The sequence below is a fragment of the Trichechus manatus genome, unplaced genomic scaffold, assembly GCF_000243295.1.
Source record: "Trichechus manatus latirostris isolate Lorelei unplaced genomic scaffold, TriManLat1.0 scaffold00033, whole genome shotgun sequence".
Lineage (NCBI taxonomy): Eukaryota > Metazoa > Chordata > Mammalia > Sirenia > Trichechidae > Trichechus > Trichechus manatus.
The window spans coordinates 8,456,237-8,475,033 of NW_004443969.1; the positions used below are offsets into that span (position 1 = coordinate 8,456,237).

General features: G+C 42.1%; 1 protein-coding gene across 7 annotated transcripts in view; it reads left to right on the forward strand.

The window, feature by feature from the left end:
* MGAT5 (alpha-1,6-mannosylglycoprotein 6-beta-N-acetylglucosaminyltransferase) overlaps window positions 1-18,797 on the forward strand; it is a 450,048-nt gene that overhangs the window by 407,619 nt on the left and 23,632 nt on the right. For all 7 annotated transcript variants that reach the window (XM_023730183.1, XM_023730185.1, XM_023730187.1 and 4 more), the window contains 2 exons: window positions 6,551-6,697; window positions 15,361-15,477. In XM_023730183.1, coding sequence (XP_023585951.1) covers window positions 6,551-6,697; window positions 15,361-15,477 — 264 coding nt within the window. The remainder of the gene's footprint in view (window positions 1-6,550; window positions 6,698-15,360; window positions 15,478-18,797) is intronic.

Here is an 18,797-nt window from a genome sequence, read left to right on the forward strand (position 1 = left end):
TTGTCCTACTCCCTAATCTCCAGGTTAATGAATTTACAATGTAAAGTCTGTCATTTGATTTTGTACTGGGGCTTTCATACAACTGAAGCACCGGAACTTTTGGTCTTGGTGTGGTTGTTTCATTTTGCTTCTGAAAGGGCATTTGGATGTCTGGGCACCATCCCAGCAAGCTGGTCACCAAGATGTGCCTTGAAAACTTTGGACACTTAAGCATGCTTGACAAGTTCCCTTGGCCTTGTCTCCTTAGTCCTTCTATATGCCTTTACAGGAGAGTCTTCAGGTAGTGTGAGTGAGGGGCTTGTGGAGCCCAAGAGAGGACCCAACCAACCTGAATGGCCAATTAGGGGCAGATTAACCAGTTATCCAGGTATGCACAGGCTTAATTGTGTTTACTTACTAATCTGTAGTGTACAATTTCACATGAGTTTCACCATATCAATATGGTGCACTGCAGTTTAGTAAGTAAGCCCGTGCATACCTTGCTTATTGGGTAATCCGTCCCTGTGTATGGGAGAAAATTTCGCTCTGTGGTTCCTCCTGATGACACCAGGTGCCTAAGGGAAGATGAGTGGCTGGAAAGGGACCCTTCGGGCTGCCGGGAACCTCCACGTAACGGCAATAAACTGTATTCTCCATACTCAGCCATTTTATTCGTTCTTTTTAAAGGTGTAAAAGGGTTACACATTAGCAAAAATATGATGATTCCCAGTAACCATATGAGTGTTATATTCCAAATCACGTTATATAAACAGGTGAGGCTTAGCAATGACATGTGACTCACAGGACTGGCTTTTCCATCTGGCAGCCACTGTAAACCACGTCACCTCTCTCTTCTGGTAAGTGTCCTTCCCTTTTTTTAGAGTCCTGAGTCAAGATACTTTATAGAACATGAGACTTCATAATACACATGCGAGTGCTAAACATGGTATAAAAACCCACAGCCACTACTCACGCACACCTAAACCGCAGGTAAATGGTACAAGGTCGTATATATGTAGCTGTGTTAAGCTGAACCTGAATTTGAACTTGAGCTACTGTTTATTGAACATATACTAAGTGCCAAACCCTGGAATACGTACGTTCCATGAAATATCTCATTTAATCCTCACAGCAACCCTATGAAGTAAACATTGTTGTTTCTCCCATTTTACAACTAAAAAGACCAAGATTTAGAGAGCTTGTGTTAACTTAAGGAGCACTGGTGATGCAGTGGTTAAAGCACTTGGTTGCTAACCGAAGGATTGGCAGTTTAAACCCACCACCCTCTCCGTGGGAGAAAGATGTAGCAGTCTGCTTCCATAAAGATTACAGCCTTGGAAACCCTATGGGGCAGTTCTAGTGTGTCTTATAGAGTCGCTATGAGTTGGAATCGACTTGACGGCATCAAGTTTGGTTTGGTGTGGTTTGGTGTGTTACCTTATCTAAGGTCCCATAGCTAGAGAGAATGGGTTATCAGTGGGCCTCAGACAATCCACAGAAAGACACATCCAACAATTTGCCAGTTACAGAGCTAATAAAAGATGGAATCAGGATTTGAACCCTGGTCTCCTTGACCCCAGAGCCTGCGCTGTGAATCACCACATTGACCTGATCGCTTTATGCCAATAATCAATGCATTGGATAAGCTAAGGTTGATTTATTGCCCAAACTCTCTCCTGAGCCACCCCACCAACTTAGTTAATTAAAACTAATCAAAAAAGTATATGGTGAGTGCGTGTCTCCTGTTTTGGATTATCTTTGATATTCTTCACCAAGAGTGACTGAAAATTGACCAAATTTATATAGTCTTCCTAGGAACTACTTTCATTATATGCTGCAGTGCAGTGAATTACTTAATATGGCCCTTCTAGCCATAGTCTTTGTAATTCCCACCAAATGACTAGGTGGGATTATGCAGATGAGGTGCTTGTGGCCCACCAAAGGGATTGGATAGCTTGCTAATAATGTAAATAAGGTCTGTGGTACCTTGTGGGAGTGGGACTATGCAAATAAGGTATATGGAACCCTAACGAGAGAATTGGTCAGTTTTGCCATCTTGCTAGGCTTAAGATGAGCCATGAGGCGGGAAGGGAGGATCTCAGCACCACCAAGAAAGAAGAGCTAGGAGTGGAGCACATCCTTTGTACCCGGGATTTCTGTGCTGAGAACCTACTAGATCCAGGAGAAAGAGAGTGGAGCTGTAACACGGAAGACAGCGGTAGACTGCAGGAATCAGGAGACCAGTACAAAAGAGTTGCAGTGAGGCTTACTGGTGGGGTGGCGAGCGTCAGACACTTACCGGCAGAGCTAAAAGAGCTTTAACACTTGCCCAAGCAGGGCAGAATGCAGAGGCTGAGGGGCCAAGAGGCCAAGGGACCAGAGAGAAGCATGCCTGCAGGCACAGCTGAGAAGAAGCTGTCCTGATGGAAGAACTGTATCCTGAGCTTTCCTGAACCTGAATTGTAACCTATTAAAACCAAACCCACTGCCATCGAGTTGATCCCAACTCATAGCGATCCCATAGGGTTTCCAAGGCTATAAATCTCTACGGAAGCAGACTGCCACATCTTTCTCTCACAGAGCTGCTGGTAGTTTTGATCTGCTGATCTTTCGATTAGCAGTTGATCGCTTTAACCACTGCGCTGCCTATTCCCTAATAAACTCCATAATCGTGCATATTGTCTGTGAGTTCTGTGTGGCCATTGCAACAAATTATTTGAACCCAGCAAAGACGTACAGAGTGCCATGGGAGGGACGGTTGGTGTTAGAATTGGTTAAGAGGGGGAGAGGAAAGAGATAAGTCTGACCTCCACCTCGTAGCAGTCAGCCTCGGGCTGTTGATCTTGATTCTCCTTCCCACTTGTGAAGTTAACCAAAACCTGTTGCCTGTTGCCGTCGAGTTGATTCCAACTCATAGCAACCCTATCGGACAGAGTAGAACTGCCCCAGAGGGTTTCCAAGGAGCGGCTGGTGGATTCGAACTGCCGGCCTTTTGGTTAGCAGCCCAACGCTTAACCACTGCGCCACCAATGCCCCACCACGCCATTTTTACATACAGTAACTGCTCCCCTTAAGAGTCTGAAAACAACTCCATTTTTCCTTTCACATGGAATAACAATCTGACTGGTTTTACAAAACTCTTTGTCCATCTACAGGAATGTCCCAATCCGGTGCCACAAGTAAAATGTATATTACTTCATCTGTTCTGTCTTGATTTTAGTATTAGTTTAAAAGTTCAGTTTTAGAGCATGTGACCGATCTGCTTAGAAATGCTCATTGATGGAGCCATAATTGCAGCCACAGAGATGTCCTGTCACCTAGAATATCCTCATCAGGTTCCGGACTTCTAAAGGCCAGACAGAGTATAAATAAAACATGCCCAGGTTTCTCCTGAAGAGTTAAGCCTCAGTACCTGATTGTGTAGTGTGTCTCTTGCACCCCCTTTGTGTGAAGGAAATCTGTTAAGTAGGAAGAATGATGGAAGGTGTGGGGAGTGAGAGGAAAAGCAATTTAGTGTGGTTAAGGTACCAGCATGTGGCACATGGACGCTTCCAGAATGCCTTTTGGTGGTGATGAGCTCTATCTGCTTACCCTGTTGACATTCAAACCTCAGATGTGCTATTTGACCTTAGTACATCTGTTCCATTATAATGTCACAGGTAATGAGTATGCAAGAAGCAAGAAAAAAAAACTACTCATTGACAGAAATGACAAAACACTGTTATTTTGGTGTTTCCAAGTAATGCATTTCCTGCAATCCTAATTAGTGTGACGAGAAAACTCATTGCCAAGAAATTGTGTGGTATTTGCTTAAGCTTCATTTGAAAATTGTGAGGCTTTGGAGAGTTAGCCCAAGTGTTTATTTTATGCATACTGAGATAGCCCAGTGCCAGCAGAACCGAAGGGATGGTGCAAATTGCTGTTCAGATATAATTAAACCTAGGTCGCATTCAAGTCCATTAAGCAACAGCCTCCATTCCTTTTAATTAATGGGTTCAAATTGGTTGGTCTGAAGGAGCTAATTAAATTTTTTCCCAAGATTTTCTGTTTAAATAAAAGTATTGTGCTTCTTGCATTTCCTCTAGAATTCTTCTTTGCAATTTAGAGTTAATGAAGGTATCAGCACTTCATGGCAGGCCCTTATTTTCAGAGGTCAGGAAACGATGTGAGCTCTGGGTCTCTGGCTAAGCCTGCAAAGACCTCATCTGCATCTTCTAGCACCTGTCTTCTCAGAGTCAGAAAGATCTGGCAGTGCTGTGATTTCATGCGCCCAAATGTGGTCTGATAGAGGTCATCTGTTTTCCCCTGGAGAGCCAGAACATCCTCCCCACAGTCTGATGGGGAGGGCAGCTCACAGGACTTTGGGTAGCCTCAAGAATGGTAACCCTGGAGTCTCCATAGTCGATAAAGCTAGGGTCTTGGGATTAGTACTTTCCACTATTTCCCCCACCCCCAACCCTGAGCCACATACAACCCCCCTGTACACCTAAGTTCTCTCTGTTAATCTCATTTCTCTTGGCTATGTAATAAGAATGGGATCCAGGAGCAGGAGCTTGCAAATGGTAGTGGAGATCTCCCATCTATCCTACAGCTTCCAGGCTTCTACTACCATGCTTCCTGCTCATCCTGATTCCTGGTCTCCAGTAGAAATTAACCTAGGGACCTTCCCTGAGTGGCGCAAACGGTTAAACACTTGGCTGTTAACTGGAATGTTGGTGGTTCAAATCCACCCAGAGGTGCCTTGGTGATCTACTTCTGAAAAATCAGCCATTAGAAACCCTATGGAGTACAGTTGTCCTCTGTCACACGTGGGGTTGCCATGAGTTAGAGTCAACTCTACAGCAACTTTTTTGTTGTTGTTGTTAGTGATGGGAGCTGAGTCCCTGAATGTCACAAACAGTTAACACGCTCAAGTGCTAACTCTAAGGTTGGGGATTCAAGTCTACCCCAAGATGCCTCAGAAGAAAGGCCTGGCAATCTACTTCTGAAAAATCAGCCACTGGAAACCCTATGGAGCACAGTTCTGCTCTGACACATACGGGGTCACCATGAGTCGGAATCAATTGAACAGCAAATGGTTTACTGGTTAGCAGTGGGAGCTCTGCCTGGCCTCTCAGCCTTTGTCCCCCACGCTGTCCCCCATGAAATTCTCTGACAGTGAAGCCAGGGATCTCAAGATTTGGAGGAAATGAAAGGTTGTTCCTAAAAAAAAAAAAAGGTTGTGCTCCCTGTTCTGTAGGAAAGGAACATATAGTTATGGGATATGGAGTCTCCAGAAAACCTGAGATTTTAGTTTCTTGCCCCGGAAAAAGTCCTACAGTGTCGACATTACTTTAATATGTCAAACGAGAGCCATCCTCAGCGTTCAGCACTGGAATTTGAGTGCCCAGCATACGATCTGCTCCTTAGAGGGTTGCCCAGGTAACCCGGCTCTTCAGCAGAACCATTCTAAGTAATCGTTCAATTAACGCAGCAGCAGGGGAGCTGGAGAGAGGAGATTCAAACATACAGCCACATCTGGTTCAGCAATATCCTTCACTCACGAGGCCTGGCTGTGTGCATGGGTGTTTCTCAACACAGTGGCAGGAGTCAGCGATACCCTGGGGTCAGTTCTTCTTTGTCACTTGATGTCCCATGGGGGACTGGAGCGATTTCAGTGGGAGAAGGCTCATCTCACCAAGCCCATCACTAACCCATAGTCCTAAGCAATGTGAAAAATCCCCGTGGTGAGGATACACAGTGAGGCATATCTGGGAGGTGTTATTTCATTTTGGACCCAGGAATCAGTGCCACTGAATTGCAGCTAGTCCTCTTTGTCACAGCGGCTCTCAGCTGCAGTGGCTCCTGAGGAGTTTGAGTGTGTTTTTGCTGCCATCTCTTGGCTGTTGTGGGGAAACGCACGGGCTAGTGGCTGGAGAGGGAAGCAGCCTTGCTGATGGAAAACTCAGTGTCTTTCCTGTCCCCGCCCCCCCGCCCCTGTTGAGGGAAAATAAAAACCAAGATGTTGGTGTCCCCTAGTGAAAACCCCATTATGTAAACCTGTGTTTACTGACCTACCATCATTTGAAAGCAGTTCTATTTGAACTGTAATCAGACCACTAAGTGACCTCTTGGTCCCTCTGCCCAGCGTTGTTGAAAGAGCTTGTTGTTCCCTTAGCTCAATGAAGAAACCTTCTGTTTAGTTAAGCAAGTGTTTTTCCAGTCATGTCTCCTGGTGAGTTACAGAAAGATTATTGTTGGGTCTTAATTTTTGTTGTTTTGTTTGTTTTTTCTCTTAATAATCTCACCTTCCTGCTCCTTCTCCGCCCTCCTAACACTTAAATTTATTTTTTTAGCAGAACAGGAGAGCATAATGAGCTGAGTGGTTTCATGGGGCCTTTAAAGGTCCCTGGTTATATTTTGCAGACCCTGTCGTCAGCTGATTTCTCTTTGCCCCACCAGCAAGGGCCTGAGTACCTTCCAGAACCTCTGAGGCTTTCACATGAAGGGACAGCAGACGTGGTCTCCTGTGAGCCAGAGATGCCAATCCTGATTGTTGTCTTTACACGTTGTGTGTTTTTCTGTCTTGCAGTTGTTTGTTGGACTTGGATTCCCTTATGAGGGCCCGGCTCCCCTGGAGGCCATTGCCAATGGGTGTGCTTTTCTGAATCCCAAGTTCAACCCACCCAAAAGCAGCAAAAACACAGATTTTTTCATTGGCAAGCCAACTCTGAGAGAGGTAAGTATCTATCAAAATCATCCTATTTTCAATTATACTAATAATAGCCATTTGTTGAGTGCTAGGAGCCTGTTTAAACCTCAGAACTTGGAAAGTAGGCATTGTTAACTTCATTTGTAGTGAAGTTGTGTGGGCTGTGTGTGGAGGGGCCGATTCTGAGGCACACACAGATGAAGTGACTTTGATGTCACTAACCGCTACCTGGTTAGTGGCAGAGCCAGGATTTGAATCTTCTGCCTCACTGCAGAGTGTGTGATCTTTTCAGTCTACCACAGCTGTGTCATAATGAGAACACAGACATCTCTAGCCTTCTGATTATCAGCTGGACTCTGATTTTCTGAATATCTGGAGTTAAAGAACTAAGGAAGTCAACTGGTTAACAGATATTTGTGGAGAACCTACTGTCTGTGCTGGGCTGTGGGAATAAAAAGAACAGTCAACCTCGAGAGACCAGATGTCTCATGGGTGACCAGAGCAATGTGCCTGGCGTTTCAGCAACTCCACCCTCACCCACAGGCACCATCCTGGCGTTTCAGCGTCGCACCCCACCCCCCTCGCCCCACTGCAGGCACCATCCTGAGAAGTGAGCATCACCCAAGCCACTTCCAGAAGCCTTATATGGGACTGCCTTCAGAGATCCTCGTGAAAATCCACAGTGGGTGAAGAATCACAATTGAAGGCAGTTGGGTTTGATTTGGAGTAATGAACAAATGTCACTCAGAGCCAACTGTGAGTGATCAAGCTGATGTGTCTGTATCTGGTCAGAACCAGCAGTGTGTAAGAAACCCTTAAAGTCGTTTTCTTACTTCCGTGTAGTTAGTGGCTCTGCAGCTGCTTGTGAGGATGTCTCTAAGTGCAAGGGGTCATAGCAATGTCAATATCATTCAGGGCCTTCTACCGCGGGGTTACCCTGGTGGGCATACCCCCACGACAGCAGCTTAGAAGCACTGTTTGTAAAGCATACAGTTTCCAATTCTGCTGTTTTTAAACCCGGTTCAGTTCCCTTAAGCCCTCCTTCATAGAGTACATAGAGTGTATTATCAGTGATTATCCTTTATTGATCACTCAGCACTCTTGCCAATCCATAGAAATGATTATTTTGAGAGTCCTTTTCTCTGACTCACCCTTTCTACCATTGATGAAATGGTCAAAGGAGATGGAGGAAGATCAACAAGATCCAGAGATTGTCCCCAAAAAGATTAACCCAAAGCCTAGATAACCTGTGACAAAGGTTAACTGTATGTGTTTGCTTGCTTGCCTTCCTTTTCCTTCTGCTAATATAACAAATTTGAGTCCTTCGTTCTGGGGCGTGGCTTCCTTTTGAGAGGTCAGCTTGTTCATTTATTACTCAGTGACACTTACTGCACACCTGTGTGCCAGGTACACCTGTGTGCCAGGTACTGTGCAGGCACTGAGGGCGCAGAGGTCAGGCACATTCCATCACTGTCACTGGAGAGCTGCTTCTTTGGAAAGATTCAAAGGAACACTCTCCAGCAGTCAGAACCTCAATTTAGAGATCTCTGTATTAGTGTGGGCTGACTTTTGTGAAACTTTGGAGTTCTGGTAGGAAAATACAGGATAATAAATCACCCTTAGGTTTTAATTTAGGTGTAGGAGATCTCTGAAGTTTGACTTCTGCCCACCTTGCATATATTATTTACAATTTTCCATGTTGTTGTTTTTTTCTTTATTTTTATTTTGAAATAATTTTATACTTAGCAAAAGTTGTAAAAATGTACAGAAAGTTCTCGCATATCCTTCACGCAGTTTCCCTGATGTTAACATCCTACTAGTAGCCAATTACCCCATAAGCAAGGTACGAACGGCTTACTTGCGCTAATTTACTAATCTGTAGTACGGAATTTCACCTGTTTTTCACCACGTGGAAAATGATACCTATGTGAAATTGTGCACTGCAAATTTGTAAGTAAACACAAGTAAGCCCGTGCATACTTTGCTTACTGGTTAATCCGCCCTTGTTAACATCTCACATAACCACAGTTCAGTGATCAAAACCAAGAAATTAACATTGAGACAATACCATTAGCTAAACTACAGGCTTTATTTGGACTTCACCAGTTTTTCCACTGATGTCCTTTTTTGTTCCTTAGTCTCCAATATGTGACAGTTCCTCAGTTATTCCTTGTCATTTATGACCTTGACACTTTTGAAGAGTACCAATCAGTATTTTTGCAGACTGTCCCTCAGTTGCAGTTTGTCTGATATGTTCTTATGATTAGATTGAGGTCTTGCTTTTTTTATTTTTTTTAAATTGTACTTTAGATGAAGGTTTACGGAACAAACTAGCTTCTCATTAAACAGGACACATATTGTGTTATGACGTTGGTTAACAACCTCATGACACATCAGCACTCTCCCTTCTCGACCTTGGGTTCCCTATTACCAGGTTTCCTGTCCCCTCCTACCTTCTAGTCCTTGCCCCTGGGCTGGTATGCCCCTTTAATCTCATTTTGTTTTATGGGCCTGTCTAATCTTTGGATGAAGGGTGTATCTCAGGAGTGACTTTGTTACTGAGCTAAAAGGGTATCTGGGGGCCATACTCTTGGAGTTTCTCTAGGCTCTGTCAGGGAGGCCATGCATTTTTGGCAACAACATCACAGAAGTGATGTGCCTTCTCAGTGTCTGTATCTGGGGATGATACATGGTCTTATTACTGGTGATATTAACCTTCATCACCTGGTTAAGGTGGTGTCTGCCAGGTTTCTCCACCGTAAAGTTATTTTTCCCTCTCTTGAAGGAAACACTTTGAGACTACGTAAATATTCTGTTTCACCTCAAACTTTTGCCCATCTATTTCACTATACGTCAGTGGAGTTCCCCTGCAACAATTATTATCATGGAATTCTGATGGTGATTTTCTATTTCTCTCATCAAGATTTTATTTAAATGTATGCGAAGCAAAGAAGATCATCTCAATTCTTACTACAGTTTCTATATACAAACCTTTGGAAAATAATCAAAAGTATCATAGACTTAACTTGGCAACTGGCACCCTTTTTTTTATTGTAGTAAATATATATGTAACAGAATATTTGCCATTTCAACATTCGTCACTGTACAAATCAGTGACAATAATTGTGTTCCTCATGATATGCAACCATCACCATTATCCATTTCCAGTCACCCTTGACAGAAGCTCAACATCCCTTAAGCAATGAGGCCCTCTTCCCTCTCCCTCTCACTTGCCCCTGATAATAAACTTGGGTCTGTATACACTTGAATTGACACCTTTTTAGTATTGATAATACTAAGGATTTTGTTGATACTTTGTTGTGACTGAATTTTTCCCTGAAAATAATTTAGGACACTTTTAAACACAGTCTAACCATTGCCCAGTGAATGATGCAGTGTTACATAGGCTAGACCCTCCAGTGTGAAGCTATTGAGAAAAATACATTCATTGTTATCTGTTGGTTGTCGTCATTTAGTGGTTTGCTTTTTGTTGAGGTCATTGTGGTTTTTTATTCTTCATGGCATAAAAAGAGAATACACATTGGAGCTGTCCCTAGGCATTTGCCTCTCCCGACCTGTTCAGACAGCCCCATCAGTCCTTAACTGAGACTCTAGTCAAATGACAGTGTGGGATCCTGTCAACAGTTGCTCAGCAAATGACCTCACATAGATGACTTTGTCCCCAGGAGAGCCAGGCTGCAGGATGTCAATTGACAGATGTTTATTGTATCCCTGAGCTGCATGGTACTGGTGTCTGCATTGGAGGAACTTAACAGAACACATTTCCTTTTTTCCCAGGAGCTCAAAATCTGGTATAGAAGAGTGATCAGGTAGATGCATAATCAACGGAAGTTCATAAAGAAATACTGAGTGAATTAAGGAGGGGAGTTACCTTGGAGTTGTGCCAGGGGAGAATGTGCTGGGTTAAGTAAGAAGGGCAGTGGAGGAGCTGTCCTTTAAAGGAGAAGGAGGAGGGAGTTTCAAGCACGAGGGGCATGAATATTGACGAGTTGGAGGAAGACCCCAAGAAGGTCAGTTTACCTTATGTAGGAGGGCAGTGTCCATCTCCCACTCTGCTGGAGATGGTGCACAGAGGGGGCTGGTAGCCAGCAATGCCACACAACTTTGAATTGTTGTTGTTGGCTGCCATCCAGTCAGCCCTCAACTCATGGCGACCCCATGCACTATGGAATTAAATGCTGCCCAGTCCTGTGTCATCCCCATGATCAGTTGCACATCAGATCCTTGTGATCCGTAGGGTTTTCACTGGCTGATTTGCAGAAGTAGATCGGCAGGCCTTTCTTCCTAGTCCATCTTAATCTGGAAGCTCCTCTGAAGTCTGTTCACCATCACAGCAACATGCAAGCCTCTGTTGAGAGATGAGTGATAGCTGCATATAAGGTGCATTGACCAGGACTTGAACCTGGGTCTCCCTCATGAAAGGCAAAAATTCTACCACTCTGAACCACCACTGCCCCCCGTGCTTTGCAAGGAGTCAGTAAACTCGTTCTCACAGCCAGGTGGGCTACTGTTCTCTGCTCTTTTAGCTGCAAAGACATTTTTTATTGGAAAAGAGCTATCAACTGTTCTACAGATTTCTAAGGGTCAGAATTCCCTAGAAAATATTTTTGTCCTCATCAGGTAGAAAAATTTCAACCAAAGTATGCATAATTGCAAAGCTATTTTTTGTGCCCACACAAATCTTTTTAGTTAAGCTACAATTGTCCCCATATACATTGTATAGATGTCTCTTCTTTGCCCTCATTTGAAGAGAAGAAAAATTCTAGATTTCTAAATATGAGTTTAGCTTTGTGTTTTTGCATTTGACCAATTTTTAAAACCACAGTCTATACTCAACGGGGAAGAAGTTCCATAATGCCTTAACTAACGTGTTTGTTCAAGCTATACTTTAAATGTAATATAAATTGGATTTTTATCTTTATATTGGGAAACATACTAGTACATTCTTGATCGTCATTCTGACATTTTGTAAACCATTACAAATTCTCTGACTTCAGTGTTCTTTTTATTTTATTTTTGTTGTTGTTGTTTTCCATAAAGAGAACTTGTGTTCTCCTTAGAGATTTAATAGCAGCTCTGAAGTAATGTCTCATATTTAGTAAGATTGTCATTACTTTTACAAACTCTACTCTAGTAAATTTACTGATTGATATACGCTGAAGTAGCTCAGATCAGACGGTTCTCCATAAATTAACAAGAAGGAATGTAACATTCAGAGGGGGAATAATAAATCACAAAATGCCTTTCTCATAAAATTAAGTAACCCTCAATAAATGTAAGTGAATAAAATGATAATGGCGCAGCACTTTGTATTTTCCCAGTGCTTAGAGCAACTTTGTAAATAAGCAGGAATCTTAAAGGGGGGAGAAGAGAGACTGCTAATATGCAGATGGTAACTGGTGACATTGATGGCAACTTTAATCTGCCTGATTCCATTGTAAGAACTAATGAATCTATTCTCAGGGTCCTAAAATGAAAATGATGTGAGATTTTGCTCATCTTCAGAAGAGGTCTAATACAGACAGAAATTTAGCCCTGAGATTTTTCAGGTTGGCAAGTTTTAAGAGAGTGATTAAAAGGCTGCTGTTGACATTGGGCATTGTTTAGTCTTTGTCAAGAACTCAATGCCATGCTTTAAAATGGTCTTCTTCCTTTCTGTCCAAAGCTACTAAGTTCTTGAAGGATCTGGATTAGAATGTGGCCCTGCTGCTTTCTGGCTGTGCAGTCTTGGGGAGCTGTAAACCTCTGTGAACCTCGGGGTCCTCATTAATACACAGCAAACCTGATTAGTACTGTCTGTTCAGGTGATTAGCGCAGTGCCTGGCCCACCCTGGGGCTTCATAAATATGTGTTGAATTCAAAATATGTGCCAACGGGGAAAAAAATAGAGGTCGTCCCCAGCTCCATGGTCTGCAAAGACTCTGTAGCTTCCATCACTGACCATAGCAAGAGAAGAGAGTACAAGCTGGAAGTATGGAGAACTGAGCAGACTGTGATGGGGCGGCTCTGGGCAGATGATTGCAGGGGAGGCAGGAGCAATGGCTAAGATAACCTGCAGCTCCAAGTCACAGGAGTCCACAGGTGTTTGCCAGCAAAGGCCCAGAACTGGGGCCCAGTGACTTGTACTCTGGGTTCCGCTCTGAATAGTAGAAGCACATCGTTAGTGTGGCAGGTTACAAAGGATGGTGCCTAAGAGCCAGAAGGAGAGGTGCCAGTTAAATCTTCCTGTCCTCTGAGTATATTGGAGCCTGGGGAAAAAAAGAGAACTGGCTTTGACTCTAAAGCAAGGGCCTTCAACCCTACCAGTTGCCATCAAGTCAACTCTGACTCTGGTTGGACTCAAACCTCCAACCTTTCGGTTAGCAGCCAAGTATATTAACTGTTTGCACCAACCAGAGACTTTGCTACCAGACCCAACGCCTCCCTTTTCTAACAAATATATCGTGACATATACTTTTCTCTCCTAAAATGGAATTCATAAATAATATAACCAGCGTATGTGTGTAATTCCAAAAAGGAATCATTCCCCAACTCTAATATAAAGGAGAAATAGAAGGAAAATAATTTATAATAAATTTAACACATATTTCAGTAAGCATACACAGGCAGTCCCCAGGTTACCGGTGTCTGACTTAGGGACAACTCAGACTTACGAACAGACTGTCATAATGAGTTAAATACAGTGGTTCATGATAATGAGTGTTTGCTCCACTTTGTAACGCTCATGAAAACACTGTGCAGTTTGAAAGTGTTTCTTATGTTTTTTATATACACAGGAAGGTAAAATACATATTAGGTGCTAAGACAAACATTTGACTGACGCTAAATAAGAACCGTACGTACTGGTTCCAACTTAGCTACAAACTCGACTTAAAAACAAATTTAGGAACAAATCTCATTCATAACCCAGGGACTGTCTGTACTCAAGAACTATACTATACCCAAGAACTATACTGTAACATCATGATATCTCATTCCTCCTTAAAATGAGTTTGTATTTAAGAGAAATGAAACCTTCAGCTGAATGTGATCAACCCTTTTTCCATTATGCTTAACATTGTGAAACAGGAGCTAAGTAAAAAAACACGTATACCTACACACGCACATAATTACCATTACTGTGATAGCTAACAAGTATAGACTGATCTGGTATGTTGTTCTAGAGACTCAGATATCAGGAGTGGCATTGCCTTTGCTTCTGTGATTTTTCTAAAATGGTAATGGCTTATTGATGAAGTTCCAGATAAAACAAGAATATAAACATCCCTTGATTTTGGAACATTCAATGTATATTAAAACTGTGCCAAAGAGTTGGATTTTATAAACCCACATGAAAACCCAGTAGGGCTTTGAAAGTTGTGTGAGGAGTGGACAGTTCTTCCTTGTGCACACTGCGAGGCATCCTGCATTCCTGGTCCCCACCCATGGGTGAAGGGTAGCACCTCCCACAGTCATGGTGATAAATAAAAATGCTCTCACAAATGCCCACAATGTTGCCTTTAGACCATGACCTTAAAGGGATATGAGAATGAAGGTGGAAACAAGTTTGAGGGATGAATGTAGCTATCTTAAAGAATGGACTTTTCAAGAACTCTGTATTAACCAATATTCAACTTGGTATCTTGGCCACCCCTTCATTCTTAAAATAAACCCTTTAGGAGAAACACTGCCTTTCCTTACTCTTCTGATTGCACGTTGGCTTTATGAATACCAAGGCTCCACTGTGATGCTAGTGTGTATTTCTGAAGCCATCCCAAAATTGTGTTTTCTGGTAGGATCATTTCTCATTCTATCACATTTCTGTGTGTGCCATTACTCAATTGTCTTACAACTTTAAAGCCTCAATTTCTATTGTATTTTTCCCATGCTTACCTGTTTATCTTAGTCAGTGTTTATAATAGATGCTGGTTTGGTCTCTGTGGTTTTTCAGGGCTGGGGTATGGCTAAGGGCCAGTGTTGGTTATTTCTTGGTGTGAGGTTAGAAGTTAAAGCTATCTATAACAGCCTTGGTGTCACTTGGTTATAACATTCTGTCTCTTGTTTCCAAGTGAGATTCAAGATTTAAAACCATCACTGTTTTAGTTGTTGTTAGCTGCCATCAAGTCGGCTCTGATTTATGGTGACCCCATGTACAACAGAATGAAATGTTGCCCAGTCCTGTGCCATATTCACAACCATTGGAAGCTTGAGTCCATTGTTGCAGCCACTGTGTATTTTGAGTGCCTTTCAACCTAGGGGGCTCGTCTTTCAGGACTATATCAGACAGTAGTCTATTGTGATCTGTAGGGTTTTCATTGGCTAATTTTAGGAAGTATGTTACTAGGCCTTACCTCCTAGTCTGTCTTAGTCTGGAAGCTCCACTGAAACCTCTCCACCATGGGTGACCCTGCTGGTATTTGAAATACCGGTGGCATAGATTCCAGCATCACAGAAACACACAAGCCACCACAGTATGACAAACTGACTGATGGATGGTGGTATCTATTTTGGGGCCATCACTATTTTATTGTTATCTGCTTAGGAGCATTTAGGAGATTTTTATTGATGAGGACAGAAATGTTACCTACACAAGCAAAACTCAGAACCATAAAATGCGTAACACTTCATCTAACTCAAAAGATTAAAAGAAAGTAAGTGTATGTGACGCTGAGATGATTTTTCTTTCCCAGCTGACATCTCAACATCCTTATGCTGAAGTTTTCATCGGCCGGCCACACGTGTGGACTGTTGACCTCAACAACCAGGAGGAAGTGGAGGATGCAGTGAAAGCAATTTTAAATCAAAAGGTTCTTTATTATTATTATTATTCCATTTTTCCTACTTGTAATGTGAACTGAAATGTGTGGAGAGTGTTACAGGCTCTTTGTTTTACTAAGTCGAGCTTTTCTGTGGTAGCTTAACCGTGGAATTAGAAAATAGCCATGCTGGAGATTTGACCAGGGATTTCGTGGATGTTCTGTGGAATGAAAACAGAGCTGGTGCCCAGATGTGTGCATTAATTCTACAAACTCATTTGGCATGACTCTTGGGCACCAGGCACAGTATTAGGAGCTTGAATTATACTTGGCTCAGTGACTTAGTTATGAAGCCGTCTCAAAGATCTGAAAAGATAGGCCCATAGCCATTGTTTCCCCTAATAAAAAGAGAGAAGGATAAGGAATAAGACTGATAAGGAAAAAGACTGAGAAACGTTTTGCATAGCATCTCTTTATTTGGTTTTTCTACCTAAACATTGTATTAAAAAAAAAAACAAACCTGTTGCCGTGAAGTCGATGCTGACTCATAGCAACCCTATAGGACAGAGTAGAACTGCCCCATAGGGTTTCCAAGGAGTAGCTGGTGAATTTGAACTGCCAACCTTTTGGTGAGCAGCTAAGCTCTGTTTATGGACTCTTCTGATCGATTCAGCAGACGTTTTGGAAGTACACACTGTAGTCAGAGCACCCTCTGAGTCACTCTAACCAGTTGCCATGGAGTCATCTCTGACTTATGGCAACCTCATGTGTGTCAGAGTGGAATTGCTCCATAAGGTTTTCAATTGGCTGGTTTTTCAGAAGCAGATCACCAGGCCTTTCTTCCAAGGCACCTCTGGGTGGACTCAAACCTCTAACCTTTTGGTTAGCAACCAAGCATGTTAACCATTTATACCACCCAAGGACTCCTTGAGCCACTCTTGGGGATGCTTCTATAAACATAAATGAGGCTGGCTCTCCACCTATAGGAAGTTTGCCATCCAGTAGGGATGAGTCAAGTTATCCTCGCCCCGAACCCAGTACTGTCTAGGACTATATCAGGTGCACCTTGTCCCCTGCAGTCCGCTATCAGAGCACTTTTTATACCCTGTTATAATTTTTAAGACAAGCAGTATAGATGTGGTTATAAGGGCAGGCCTGGAATCAGACAGCTTGGGTTTGAGTTCTAACTCTACCACTAGCTGTGTCTCCTCAAGTAGGTACTTAACCTCTGAGTCCCAGTTTAGACTAGGGCTAATATTACCTACCTTATTGGACACTTGTGAGGATGAAATGATAAAGTATATAAAATGTTGAAGTATAGTATCTACACGTAGTAAGTGTTTAGTCAATATTGACTTATTAGCACCATGATTAGGGGAGGTAGGTGCTACCCTTCACCTATGGGTGGGGCCCAGAGATGTAGAATGCCTTGCAACCTGCAGGACAGCCCTGCGCAAGGAAGAATTGTCTACTTCCCATACAACTTTCAAAGCCCTGCTGGGCTTTCATGTGGGTTTATAAAATCTAACTCTTTGGCACAGTTTTAATATACACTGAGTTTTCCAGGAAAGTAATTACCATGTAAATCCAGGGATGTTTGTATTCACCCTGATGGGAATGCCTGGTATGTAGAACACTTGCAGTAGGGTACTAGGTTTTGTCTGCTCACCCCTAAATGAGGCTGACTCTGTTTACTCCATGAAACCTTAAATGCTCCACAACTTAAAACCCTAATCAACATTTTTCCACCTTATTCTAAAAATTATTTGAGGCTCCTTTAAAAAAAGTAGTAATAGCAGCGACTGATATATAGAGAGAACCTCTTTTATGAGCTTTAGCTCATTTAATCCTATAATTCTGTGGAGTGGAACTTGTATTCCCATTTTGTAGATGAGAAAATCAAGGATAAAGAATTTAAGTTTAACTTACCCAGGATCACACAACTAATGTGAACCTGGATTCAAACCCAGACCTTTTTGACTAGTTTGTTTAAACAATATAAAATTAAAAAAGGAAAAAGCATGAAATGAAGTAAAGAGAAAGATAAGAGTAGGAAGGAAAGATGAAGTAAGAAGTGCGGTTCATACCAAAATTATTGTGAAAATACCAAATTATTGCCATGAAAATCCCTGACCTATAAATAGGTCAGAAATTTGGTGCCATGGTTTTTCATATTCAGTCACAAGAATTTAGATTTCAAAGTACGTGACACTCAAAAAGCAGGCAAACAGGACTCATCACTAAGAAAGCATATAGTCAATAAAACCAGACCTAGAGATGGCCCAGATGTTGGAATTATCAGACAGCAATTTTAAAATACTATGATAAATATATTAAAAGATTTAGTGGAGAAGGTGGACAACATGTGTGAACAGATGGGAATTTCAGCAGAGAGATGGAAAAAAATTTTAGAAATCTAGAAATGAAAAAAAAAATACAATGTCTAAGATGAATAATTCTTTCAGTGGGCTTATCAGTAAGCTGTATACAGAAGAGAAAAGAATCAGTGAATTTAAAGACTTATCAATAAAAATTATCTAAATAGAAATACAAGAAAAGGAAGAATGAGAAAAGAGCATCTGAGATTTGTGGGACAATATCAAACATTCTAATTTATGTGTAATTGGAATCTCAGAAGGAGGAGAGATAGAATGGTACAGAAAAATTACTTGAAGAGATAATAGCTGAACTTTTTTAAAACTAATGAATGGTATTAATTTCAGGTCCTTGGAGCTCAGTGAACCCCAAGCAGGATAAATACAAAGAAAAACACATCTAGGGACATCATAGTCATTCTGCTGAAAATATTGAAAGCAGCCATAGAAAAATTTAGTGTAATGGACACTGTGAAGAGTATCCAGGGGCCAGAACCTGTGGGGCCTTTAAATAAGTGATGATAAGGATCCTGGATTTTATTCTTAGTGTGATGAGAAGTTTTGAGCAGAGGAATGACATGATGTTGTTTATATTTTAAAATATCAAAAGAGGTTTTATGTATGCCTAACTCAAAATCTTATGGTTATTAAGTAGATCAGCCAGGACTCAAAGCCTGGTCTTCTGGTACCTTCCAAGTCCATCTGTCATGGAACAATGCCAGGCCACACTGTCAGATGGTCCCAGGATGGGTTTAGTGGATCTGTTATCTGAGATCAGTCCCCTGTAGGAATTGTATCTAGACTTGGCCAGTTGAGATGGGGAAATACGGGTACTAGAGGAGATAAGAAATGTATAAGAAGGGAGGTCAAGAGGAAGAAGTAGAGAAGATAGGAAGACAATGGTAAGTTTCCAAGGCCAGCAGGAACTACACATTGCAGCCTGCAGACATCCTTCCTGTGGCCCTGCCCATATGAGGAACAATCCTTTTTCTACAA